Raw genomic sequence first — 12,992 nt, 5'->3', positions numbered from 1 at the left:
ATATATTGGCTGTATGGATAAAAGTATCTTCCTATCCCAACCGTGTGAGCGCTTTTCTCGCATTTTTTATAATCAAATCTCACTCTAACAACCTGTTGTTGAAATCATTTTGCGCCAAAAGTCGAAACGCATCAACATTGGTACATGGATATTATGGTGGTACCCATAACACTGATTAAGTGTTTGTGCAAGTGCCAAGACATCTGGTAACGAATTTCATTGTTATGAAACAAAGGGAAGAACTCAGATTGGTATATCAATCCACTTCAAGTCTGGAAAAAGAAATATAATACGCTTCTTCTATGCCCAAGAAATAAATGAAAACATTTCACTCTCTTGAAGCCGGTAGAAAACCTGAACTTTATTTCAACTAACTAACTGCAAACTTCCTTAATGTTAATATTTCACAACTGTGACGTCACACTAGTCAAACGCAGCATTAATCAAGCTAAATATGCAACTTTGACAAAATTCTATTTATGATGAATAAAAACGTCTCGTGTACGTAAAATTCAATTAAAAGCAAAAAGTTACAAATTTCAAGACTAAAATGTCTCATGTATCGCCAAACTTCTATGGCTTGTAGTACTTAAGTAAGAATAATAGCGTAAGTTTTAAGTGACAATTTTACTACTTTTCGATTCTAATTTTTTTAACAAATTAAAAAAAGATATTTCAGGTCAAGTCATTGCAAAAACCAATTATAAGTCTTGGCAATCACTTGAAATATAGTTTAGATAAATATAGATGTCTTAGCAAAACTTAAGCAAACACTTAACCATAAATTTTAACCACTTTAAAAAGCAAAGGCCGTAAAATAACTTGCTTTGACGTCGAGTAACAAATCTAGAGATTTGAATGCGAGTAGTTGTCCGAGTACAAATTAACATGAATAGTCGCTCATAGTATAAAGGGAAGAGCCATTACAAGCACTGGAAGGAAAACCTGTTTTTGACAAGCATTTGGAATTTACCCTCGACAGAAATGAATACTTCTTTATATCAAGGAAATTTATTCGTTCGAACTGGATTCTAGCTATACAAGTTGGGCTTAATCATAACCAGAATTTAAATTGCTACTGTCACTGGGGGAGTCTAACAACTTCTTCGGTTGATGACAATCAAGATATCTGAAAGACGAATTTCAATCCAAATGAGTAGGCTATCCTAGAGCCACTATAATAGAAGAGTACGCGCATGAGATTTTTGGTCCCAAAACGTCGTTTCCATTGTACTGTAGTTCTTCAGTTCACCCCCAAGGCGGCCTTTCCTGTGTTATGTATTTACTTCATTGTTGTAAAACGTAGCAAGAAAATGAATTGTGTGCATTTAAAAAACAAATCTATAATCTTTAAGGCCTTTAAAATGACAAATTAGTCGGGCCGGAAGGTTGACAATCTCTGATAACGCAACCCTGCTTCCGGCTGTGTTAACAGGGATGCCAAAATGTGCGCCTACAATATTTGTCATAGCAAATGTCAAGACTTAGTTTCTAATTCTAGGATGGAGTAAGAAACTCATTTTTTCAACGAAATATTTTTGTGTGCGTGTTGTTGAGTTAATGGGATGATGCTAGCTTCATCGCCTTTTTCTGAGATGAGTTGGGCCATATTTGAAGTTCACTTTGGCAGTCCTGAAGGCAAGTCAAAGGTTTCTACGTTCAATGCACATGAGCCGGAAACGGCGATACTGAAGGGTGACTGTATATAGTTTTGTAAACTGTTTATAATGATGATGGTGAAAGATTTTAGGTACAAGTGGAGCCTATTTTCATTACATTTGTGTTATCATTTTTAGGGTTACTTGTCTACATTTATTCATCAAACGGATGTTTCGAGTATTGATTCAAACGTGTAGTCAAACTCGACCTGATTTAACCTAATGTTACCTCCCTGGTCTGACGCATAATGCAGGGATGTATGCCTGAAGGCGCGTTGGAATTTAGTAAAGAAGTTTGTGTCCGCCCATTCAGGAATGCCAAGTTCGTATCGGTGCATGTTTTTGAATGCCAACATTCTTGTTATTTCATGTTTTCAACAACACTTTCAATTTTTACTCCACTATCGATTCCATTAAACTTGACATTTTTAAACGAAGGAAATGAATATGAATGAAATTACACTTACCTCTACCTTAAGTTGAAGTTTGGCAAATGGTAGTTTAACAAAATGTACGCATCACTTTTGCCAATCCAGGGTAAGGTTGCATCAATTGTGAATCTGAACCTTCCGAATCATCTAAATTATTATATTTTACGGTCGTAGAGACTATAAAATTAAAAAAATATTGCACCCGATTTATTTTCTTGCTACGTTTTACAACAATGAAGTAAATACATAACACAGGAAAAGCCGCCTTGAGGGTGAACTGAAGAACCACAGTACAATGGAAACGACGTTTTGGGACCAAAAATCTCATGCGCGTACTCTTCTATTATAGTGGCTCTAGGCTATCCAATAGACATACGCAGATGAATCACAAAGTACGGGGAGCCAACCATTATCGTCCCAAAGTTCATGGCATACTTTTATCACGCGATTACACAAATTCTGAGGAAAATATGAGCAAAATGATGTGATATAAATTTGAGCTTTCTTCTGAAGAATTTATTGACAATTATTAAAAAGTGTATGTTTGAGACGTATATTCGAACTAGCCTGGATTCTCGAGGTCTTGAAGGTGCTCTCAAAACGCATATTAAGCCTTAACGGTCACTAGAATTGACCCTAAATCCAGGGTTGGGACAAAGCTCATGAATGGTTTTGAAAACGTACAGTATCATATACATTTCATACCTGCTCTGAACGCTGTACAGTTGGTGGACCAAATATCATCTGAAGATTGAAAGGTAATAAATAGACGAATTATAACCTTTTATTTTAATAGTACTGGGGATTACATTCCCTGCAGCGGTTAGAAAAATCCCATTGAAAAACAAACCAAAAAACAAAGCAGTCTGAATGATTGGGGACTTCAGTTGACGGAAAACCATCAAGCAAGGACAGCCGCAACCCTCTAGAACCCTCTCCTTGTTTAATGGAGCCAATTCGGTCAGGAGCAATAGTCTTGAGCCATATGTGTAAAGGGTACGTCTGAGTTAGGTGGTGTGCGATGGAATTATTGCATGCAAATGGTAAGCCCAAGTATCGTTTTAAGTCTCGTAAGTTGATAGGGCCCTTTAAACTTGTGTGAGTAGCACCTTACCAGAGGTGCATATTTTTGTGATCCTCGTACCTCTATCTTAAGCAGGGTGGGCAATTTTGAGAATTAGCGTGACTTTTGGACACCAAGTGGACAAAAGTGTCCAAAAGTGGACAAAAGTGGACAAAAGTGGACAAAAGTGGACAAAAGGGTCCAAAAGTGGACAAAAGTGGCAGAATGTGTCCAAAATTAAGTACAATTGTGCAAAAGGGGATTGACAAGCAAACACTTTTAAACCCTAAATCATGTTATTTCTTTACCAAATCTAGATGTGAACCAGCAAATAGAATCAGTAATCAATAAAATCTAAGCTTTCTTCAAACACATAAATATGAAGTAACAACTAGCCTTTTCACTAACGTTTTTAATTTCCAAGATATACACTTAACGAAATTCGTTATCTTGATACAATACAGCTTTATAAAGTCAAAACAAATATCTTTAATATATTTTGAATGTTAATAAGTCAAAGCCAGACTATAATCAGGGCATTTGGTGGCTGGGTAATTTTAAACAAAGATTAAAAAAAAATGATTTTAAAAAAGCTTAGGAGCTGAATATCAAATATCCAATAATACTTCTCATATTTGTAATATACATAACATATTTATCAGGAGTGCATGAATTACACTTTTATAATACATCTAAAAACTAAGATATATGTTTCTTTAAGAAACATTGGGAATCTCATTTCCTGACATCAAGCGCATCTTTAAAAGTTAAAAATATGCCTAACAATGTCTCAATTAACTTACTTATGGAAGAAAAACCATAAGTATAGGAAAATATGTCATTATTAGATTTTAGCAATTCGTAAGAAATTCAATTTTTAATATTAGTACTTTTTAAGAAGAAATCCCAAATGACTGATGATTTTAAGTAAAAACATTTTTGCAAAAAGTTAATAATGTTCAATAAATGAAGCCAGATAACCAGAATATAATGTTTAGCTATTTCAGTTTTTGAATCCTTTGCAACAGCTGCATTCTACTAGAGGGAGACTTTCTTCCCTGCTTGCTTTCTAATCTAACGTAAGAAAAAAAGAGTTAAGAACCTGTCTTTCAAATACCTTTTTTGGGTATGTTAGAGGTATATGGCAAAGGTTGTAAAGACTTATCTTGCTCTTGGAACCATCAATGAGCAATTTTTGAAGTAGAGGATAGGTTTCATACAGAATATCCTTTATATTTGTAGTTTTAAAGGTTCGTATTTTTGGACACTTTTGGACACTTTTGGACACTTTTGGACACTTTTGGACAGGGGTGGACAAAAGTGTCCAAAAATGAAATGCCCACCCTGACCTTAAGGCTTAAACGTTACCCAGAATGAGCCTCCGCTCACCACTTTCGAGGGTGTATATTTATACTGGTTTACGTCCAAGCCCCTCGCTCCGACGTACGACAGTTAAAAAATAGGCCTCAAGCCTAGTAACGTTCTCCACATTGGAGACAACGCAAATGGGTTATGCTGTGCACGTGGTCAAACCATGAACCACTCAAGTATGGACGAGAATGCTTACTGGGGTCGAGAAGTGGAACTTCAGAATCGTGAAGTAGAGCCCAAATTGCCGCTCTATTCAAAAGTCCGTTGTTCCTCCGCCATAAAATCTAGCGCCACGAAACTTCCCCTGCAGTTGCCCATAATAGTGTGCAAATAGTGTCCCCAAAAGTTTGGGCAAACTGTAAAATCGATAGTAAGAAAGTTTGGCGATTTAAGGGCAATTTGATGTCGACCGTCGTCTTCGATGAGCTTGTTGGGGAAGAATTGCAATATCTTTGTTGGCAAGAACATGTGGACTTCTAGTAATCCAACCTTACTCCTGTGAAATATTTAGGGGCTAAGTTAAGTCTAGCTAGAAAAGACTTGCTCACTCAATAAAATCGTCCATGATTACATGCATCAAGGGGAGCATGGCCAATATTCTAAATGAATCCTTTTATCCATGTGTGCTCCTCATTCAGATCTTGCGTCAGTCATGATAAGAACGGGAGTTATATCAAATAGTATAAAAATAGATATGCCATTGATTCTCACTACGAAATTTCATCAAACTAGAACAAAAAAGGGAACCCGACAACATGCTCCCTGATTATTTTTTGGACCGCCCAATTTGGATTCCCAACCCTGTAGGTTGCCTAAATTGAAATATGGTGCGACTTATTTTGTGGATCTTTAGCTAAATTTCTGTTGCACCTGACCATGATTGGATTGGTGACTGGACAACTCGACCCAGGGCAACAAAGCTACTCACAAAACACTTGCTAGTAAATAAGTAACGTTTGTATAACAGCAATTGCGTTCAATACAATAAGCTTCAATCAGCTCTACTTACGGGGAAAAACTCACTTTGTATCACAATGTAAATTTATCCCAATCAAGGACGTGACAGTTAGGACTAGCTTTTACTGAATCAAATAATCAATAACTTATACATTCTCACCAAGATATTGTGTAATGATTCAATAGATTTCAGTTTTTGTTTCACAAGGAGTGTTTCATTTTTTAGCAAATATGTTGCGTTATCTTTTTTTGTACTGGGTTGAGCCTTCAACTAGGATGCGTTAATCGCTGGCTAGAGTTATCCGCTGTTTCGAGATAAAATACCAATTCTCGACGGAAGCATTTCCGTCATTTTATAGTAGTTCTTGCTTTTGCAAACCAAGCCATGGTGACCACTAGTGCAGGGTCGAGTCCGGCAAATGTCGGACTCATACGAGTCCTTCGATTTTCGACTTTTTGATGGACTCGCCGAGCCCGGACTCGAGTCCGGCAGACTCGTGTTGCGAAATTCTAACAAAAAAAGGAATATTTTTTTCTTGACGAGTCCGGACCTGAGTCCTTTCTTAAAGACTCGAGGCTGGCCAATTTCTCCAAAATCGATCAAAGGCTCGAGTGCACTCGGACTCGAGTCCCGTCTCGCACCAGCACTAGCGAACAGTTATTTTTCTCTACAATCATTACCGTTCAACTACTTATCCAACCTCTCTTGTACTTTGTATTTCAATATTTTTGGGATTTCTCATGAGATGGGATCAACGAGGATCAAGGCATATTCAAAATGTCATATAGAGCAAAAGATCCGTAACATACGAGGTCTCTTCAAATTCAAAATGCATTTACCTCAAATGTTATTGAACGCTGGTTTAATAACTTAAGTTGCAAAAACCTAAATGTGGCGCTCCTGCGTTGAAAATGGCACAAAAATACTTAAAGACTAGGTTCACTACTAACACTGAAAGGCGTGGTCCAGAAGCTTTTTGATCTCCTTGCCGTTCTCCTTGCCTTTGCAAGCTCGAAAGCAACATCACTCTGAACTTGGCACGAATGGCATCAACACGTAAGTTTAATCACGGTCAATCATACCAAAGATTGGAATCTAGCAAAAGCTTTTCAACACCCTTGAATTCCTGAACATATTCCAGTGGCTCATGGGAAAAGTAGTTAACATTTTGATCCTGTTAGATTTATAGATTGGCTAAAAATATTGTTCATGAAGGGAGAGAAGACGTTTGGCCTGGATTTCACATTTTAAGGAAACTCTTCCATTCCTACATCAAATGGGGTATGAGGCTCACAATTGGCAAATGGTAATATTAAGTCAAATATAACCAATACACAATCTAAGAAAGCAATAATAACAAATTAATAAGTGTATTTCTAAGAATAGAGTTGCTCGAAGTTAGAATTGGTAACAAACTTACAAATCGGATTTTTTCACTTTTCCAACCAGTAAATCATCTAATTACTCAGTTCTTCTTTTTCAAGCAAGGCATATGCCAGAAATCTTGACCCTTTCCAAAGTTTCTTCCATCTTCTAAGGTATCCGGGAGATCCTCATGAGCAGTTTCAGGTAAGAGGATGGCCAAGAAGGCAGTCAAAACGTTCAGAACCCCAATGATGATGTATGGGATGCTTTTGTGAAAGGTACCCTAGAAGTTCAAGTGACATACTGAAAGTAATCATCCAATGGCCCAACTTTGCCAGCCATCATCCAATACCGTAAACACGATGTATGGTGAACAGAAAATAGATAGACATGACATCAATCTGGCCACAGCCACGCCTTGTCCTCTCACCACGGTAGGCACGATTTCCATGAGGATACTCATGGCTGTGTTCAAGGCGTAAGTAATAAAGAAACGTCCAACCATGGTTATGATCGTCACAACCAAAGGATAGTCTGAAGTGAAAAAGAAATTTGAAATTTATCTCCATTCATTATGCTAAACACAGACTTCTAGAGGTATGGGCTGTCACAGGAAGAGAACATTGTCACTCCACCTCTCGGGCAGTTACACACATACGCTTGGAATGATATAGCTTTGGAGCAAACCAGTGTGCAAGGATATGACGTAAAGGTAACCTGCTTTTCATAGATCATTTGAAATTGAATCCCGTTAGGTTCCCATTATTCGGACATTTAGGTAAGCTTTGGTGCCTGCCAATGCCAGTGTTGCAAGATTGGCGTTTCAAACTAGTTACAACTAAGCCCACCTTTTCCCATGTAGCATTGTGAAAGCTTGTCAAAAACAAACGTGTTTGAAGCCCCAAGCTTGCACCACTGACACTGGTACCAGCAAATAAACGAACCTGCCAGAGCTGGCCAAAACGTCCCCATGTTCCGTTATAGAGTACATTCCATTCAATTACGTTTCAAGAAAAGCTTTGGACCCACCATACCTGTAAGAAGGGCTCCTACTCCCATTGCGATTCCGCTCAAAAACATTGATATAAAAGCTGACCATCGTCTACCAATCGCATCTAATCCCCAAATCGCTAGCAAGTCCGCCGGGAGCTCCAAAAAGGACGAAATGGTGAAGGTGATGTAAATGCTTTGATCCAAGTTCCCAATAATCCTGACATTCGCGTCAAAGAGCCCATACGTCAACATGCTGAAACATGTGGATATTAATATACAGTACTTAGAGGCAATTTATTCTTAAATATTTGAACTTACAACACCAAGGCCATGATGATGAAGTTCTTTCGCAAGTTGGGCGTTTTGACTAAATCCAGGAAAGCTGGTTGCTCCTTTTCTTCACCGTCCTTCTGAATGTTAGTTTTCTCGTCATTGGCTAACACTCGCTAAAAGAGAAGAATTTGTTGCATTGTTGTTTTGCTCACACATAAATCCATGATGTCTTGTCACCTTAATTTGGGATTCCAGACCTGGTTTGATTTCCCGTCCATTGACTTTGACAATCTTCAGGAGCGTTTCGTAAGCTTCGTCAATTCTCCCTTGACTTGCCAACCAACGAATCGACTCAAATACAAACCTTTGAGTGTACATAAAGCGTGGTAAAGCGTGGTTAACGACGATGATGTAAGCGAAATTCATATGTGGTCACTTACCAGGGTGAGATCATGAGCACCGTTACTTGCGCATACAGAATGAGGTTCAGGATTTTCCAGTCTTGCAAGTAGTACAAAACCCAAGGTTCGTAGCATCCTGCCACTGTCATGCCAACAGCCAGAGCCAAATTACCGATCAACGCTCTTTTGTCACACGACACGCACTCCATAGCTAAAAAAAGTAGAACAATGATTAACCAATGTACACAATCGGTCAATGTACAGATTGCGACGCACAAATTTAATCGGTCTTTTAGGGATTTTTTCGGTTTGTTTCTGCTTTCAAATCAAAGATATGTAATTGATTTCAACGCCGATAGTTTCTGGAACTTTTTGAACAGATTTTGATTGATATTGTATGCTGCGAAAAGGTAAAAATGTGAATTAATTTCGTCAATGTTGATACCTAAGTCAAAGTCAAAAGCCGAACTTTACCTAACACGTAGAAGATACTAAAGAAACTGTCGTAAGACATTCCTTGTAAGAATCTCAGAGTCGAGAATCCTATGAATTCAGTCATGAATGGAGTGACCAATCCGGTGACCATGAGCAAAAGATTGGCCGCATACCAAGCAGAGAGTCTTCCGAAAGTATCAGCAACATAACCCAAAATGAGTGTGCCAAACAGTGCTCCCACGGAAAATATGGATTGGCTGAAAGGGCCTCTCCAGGCATCATCGCAGACCCAATCCATCTAAAATTCGAAAAGAAATGTCAAATTGAATCTGTGTCGAAGCTGGAGTAACTAATCCGTTTGAATGCAATACTAACATCGGTAATAACCGAGGAGAACAAGCCAGTAGTGTTGTAATACCACCCATGTGGGCAAGGAATTGTTCCGAAATGAGATTCATTTTGTTTGCCAAAAAGAATCAAATCACCCACCTGAAATGGGAAAATTGGCACAATGGAATTACTGTTAATGTGCGATTAGAACTTTACCGAAATATGACGTAAGAAGCATCCACGATTGCACAGTTTTCTCCATGAATGGTGAAAAGAGGGAGCAGCGCAAGAAGAATGGTTGGAACCAGCAGGAATTATATACTGACTGGGCTTCCTTGCCCAAGCCTCTATTGTCACAAGTGAATTCATGAAAAATGTCTCAAAATAAACCAATAATGCTTTGATATTTGTCCAACCTTGTCTAAACAGAGTATGACTTTATCACCTCATTCATGCAACCCCATTTATCATTTCCCATATTTGCAGTCTTTATCGTCCTAAGAAATATTTTGCTCGGGCCACACCACAACAACATCATCACAGGGCAGAAATTATTAGGATAAAGATGGACGTTTTTACCGTGACAAACCAAATACCTTTCCAGCGCACATGACTTGAGCTCATTAAGAATAAGAAACTGTGGGCCAATTTGGAGCGTCGTCAAATATCTATTTCAAAAGTTACGAGCTCGCTGATTCGTACCAAGGCAAAACATGATTCTTGTGTTGAACGCAGATGTTGGCTTGTGCTCAATGTTGGATGACGTTTTCTCTTTCCAATGTCGCCCAACTAATTTGAAGAAAACCCAAATTGAGTTTTGGGATCCAAATGTACCCATTTCCACCCCTAACCTTACCATAATTGTCCGGTGGTAATGTTGTTCTACTAAACGAAGGTTTGGACAAGTCAATCACCTTGGAGGCCTAACTTCCTACCGGCAAAAGTTTCAGCCTTTTGCCCAAGAAGTCAGTGATGCAAAACATGGATTTCAATTGAAAAGAGAGAAGATTTAACTCCGGCACAAGCCTTTTATGGCGTGCAATCAATAAGTACCTTTTCCGTTGGGATGTCGTATATCTGACATTGACTCCTTTTTCCGGTGGATTGATCTATTGGAATTAACAGATTTGTTAGGTCCTCTTTGTCCCATGACAATTCTTTGCTTCCAGCGGAATCCCAAATTTGATCCACTGAGCAAAAATGGTCTGGAGTGTAGAGAAATAAAACAGGTGTGTAGGATGCGTACGCCAAAAAGAGGCAAGTGACGAAAAAGAAGATCAAAACTGTCTTTTGATATCGACACCATCCTCCAACTAAGCTCAATATGTCCTCAAAATTGGCCAATGGTGTCTCTTTCTGAAAGGGAGAGGATGCTCTTTCGGGCCCCGTAGTTACTGAGACAACCATTTTCCTTCAACTGATGTTCTCCATTGTGATTTTACTTTTTTTTTGATATGAGCGAGCGGTATTATTGGATCAGTTGTGACTAGACTGGTTTGAAGTGACGGCGATCAAGGAAAACTTGTTTTGGAGGTTGGTCAGAGAGGTGTTAGGAAAGAGAACCAAGGTCTCTTCACTAAATTGGGGCCAACTTGTGATCACACTTGCCATGAATAATGTTTTAACATATTGTGAGCAGGGCGCGGCCAAAGTGGACAAGTGATATTTTTTGGAAACAAGCCTTTACTTGATATTTTGTTTGTTCAAATCTTGTTCCATAAATATTTCTATTTTTACAGTTTCATGAATGAATCATAACATGTAAGTTTGACAAGGTTTTCTGCATTTTTTTTGGTGTTTTTGGGGGATGTTTCTTGTCAATTTCTGGTCCAAAAAGTCCACTGATGTGGATGTATCTGCAAATAGTGGCTGGGCCTATTTATGGCTTTAGTATTAGCATAACCATCTGTAATGGATAAACCTGCAATATATGCCACATGTTCTTATCCCTACTTCTAATTCCGTAGTCGGGGGTAAGAAATGCACCGTATTGACATAAACACGGTGGTCATAATTTCTGGTTAAGTTTTTTCTCGAAGCCCAAGACATCTAAATATGTTCTTTGTTGTCAAAGAAACAAAAGGAACAACTTTTGTACTAACTTATATTCAAAAGGAGCGCAGATAAGTATGCCAAATGATTTGAACTCCCAGCATGTTGGTATAGCCACCAAAGCGAATAACGTTCTGGATTTGGTCTTTTCCAATGACCGTGATCATCTGATCCAATATGTCCATGTGACACCTAGTAATCTGTCAGATCATCATGTTCTTGAGATAGGGTCGACCATAACTCAAAAGCCGGCGTACTCTAGAGTAAAAACGGCCAAAAAGGTTGGTGTGGCTAAATTCAGGTTCAAAGACGAACATTGGCCCCAAATTGTAGAAAGATTAGAAGAACTGGACCTGTTTTCAATTCTGAAACAGAAATCGTCCAAAGATGCAGCCATTGACGAACTAGTTTCAGTTTTTGAGGGTGTTAAATCCAATTTAGCAATACCTGAATGTGATTCCAAGGGACAAAAATTCCAAAATATAGGATGGCTTTGTTCAAAAAGAGTTGCAAACTAGCAAAAAGGCTGAAGAGCAATTCGAATCCAGTAATTGTGGGTAGTCTCCCAAAAAACTTGGACGTAGTTCAGGGTAAGAGTAAGGCTTCCATCGAAAATGACCAGTTACAAACTGAGAGTAAGGTGGTTCAGAAGGTCAGGTCGAATCTGAAGGCTTCTTTCTCTTACGAGAACTGTTGGGCCTTTTGAGGTTTATGGGGAAGCCTAGAGCCCTAGGGAAGCCATTAGTAATGTAGAGGCTATGGCTAACATGCTAGGAGATCAGTTCTTTAATGTGTTTTCAACCCCATTGAGTTTAAAAACAACAGCTCATTGTTCTAATGACGAGTCTGTTGAGATTGATGATGTTAGTCAAATTGAGCAACTTGATGCTCTCATAGTTACAGATCAAGATGCTTTAAAAGCCATCAGGGACTTGAATCTTTCAAGTTCACCTGGCCCTGATGGTGTGACACCTCAGTTTTTGATGAGATGCTCACTGGTTTTGTTCTTGTTTTCTCGCACTTGATGCGTTGCTTCTTGGATCAATGCAAGGTTCCTTCTTCACTAAAATTAGCTCATGTTGTTCCAGTTTTTAAAGGTGAGAGAAGAGTCGCTTGCCAGTAATTATAGGCCAATTTCTTTCTCTTCCAATATTGAGGAGGTATTTGAGGATATCATAGAGTCCAAACTTGTTGAATTTCTAAAAGTCAATGAAGTCCTTACTCATAGCCAGCACGGGTTCCGAGCACATTTTAGCACGGTTACCCAAATGAAAGAGCATTTAGAGCAGGTTATTGAGGGGCTAGAGAGCCATGAATCAGTAGATGTAGTTTATCTCGACTTTGCTAAGGCCTAAGATAAAGTGGATCATTGCTTTTGTTGAATAGACTTCATGACATTGGGATCCAAGGCAAGGTGCTCAATTAAATAAGAAGCTTCATTCAGGATAGGAAGCAAATTGATAAGATAGAGGGATCCCTTAGTGACATACATGATGTCAAGTCAGGTGTTCCCCAGGGTAACATCCTAGCCCCCCCCTTTTTTTTATAATAATCATTGCCCCTCTGCAAAAGCTTCGTATTACTGCCAGCCTCTCCTCTTATGTTGACGATGCAAAGTTAGTTTCTCGTAGGAATGGCCAAGATTCCACTAGCCTGGCAAAG

General features: G+C 38.7%; 1 protein-coding gene across 1 annotated transcript; it reads right to left on the bottom strand.

Annotated features, from left to right (window-relative positions):
• Nucleotides 1-6,835: 6,835 nt before the first annotated feature.
• On the bottom strand, nt 6,836-10,723 carry LOC131892943 (solute carrier family 22 member 1-like). Its single transcript, XM_059242814.1, has 9 exons — nt 10,332-10,723; nt 9,324-9,437; nt 8,988-9,246; nt 8,553-8,724; nt 8,350-8,476; nt 8,158-8,285; nt 7,881-8,092; nt 7,199-7,380; nt 6,836-7,129 (listed from the first exon to the last, which is right to left on the bottom strand). Exons 1-9 carry the CDS (start codon nt 10,683-10,685, stop codon nt 6,947-6,949), a joined length of 1,731 nt encoding a protein of 576 aa, XP_059098797.1. The 5' UTR covers nt 10,686-10,723; the 3' UTR covers nt 6,836-6,946.
• Between the last annotated feature and the right edge of the window lie 2,269 nt (nt 10,724-12,992).

This window comes from Tigriopus californicus, chromosome 2 (genome assembly GCF_007210705.1).
Source record: "Tigriopus californicus strain San Diego chromosome 2, Tcal_SD_v2.1, whole genome shotgun sequence".
In the NCBI taxonomy this organism is placed as follows: domain Eukaryota; kingdom Metazoa; phylum Arthropoda; class Copepoda; order Harpacticoida; family Harpacticidae; genus Tigriopus; species Tigriopus californicus.
The sequence above is the reverse complement of the archived record's forward strand: the minus strand, read 5'-3'. Positions and strand labels throughout refer to the sequence as shown.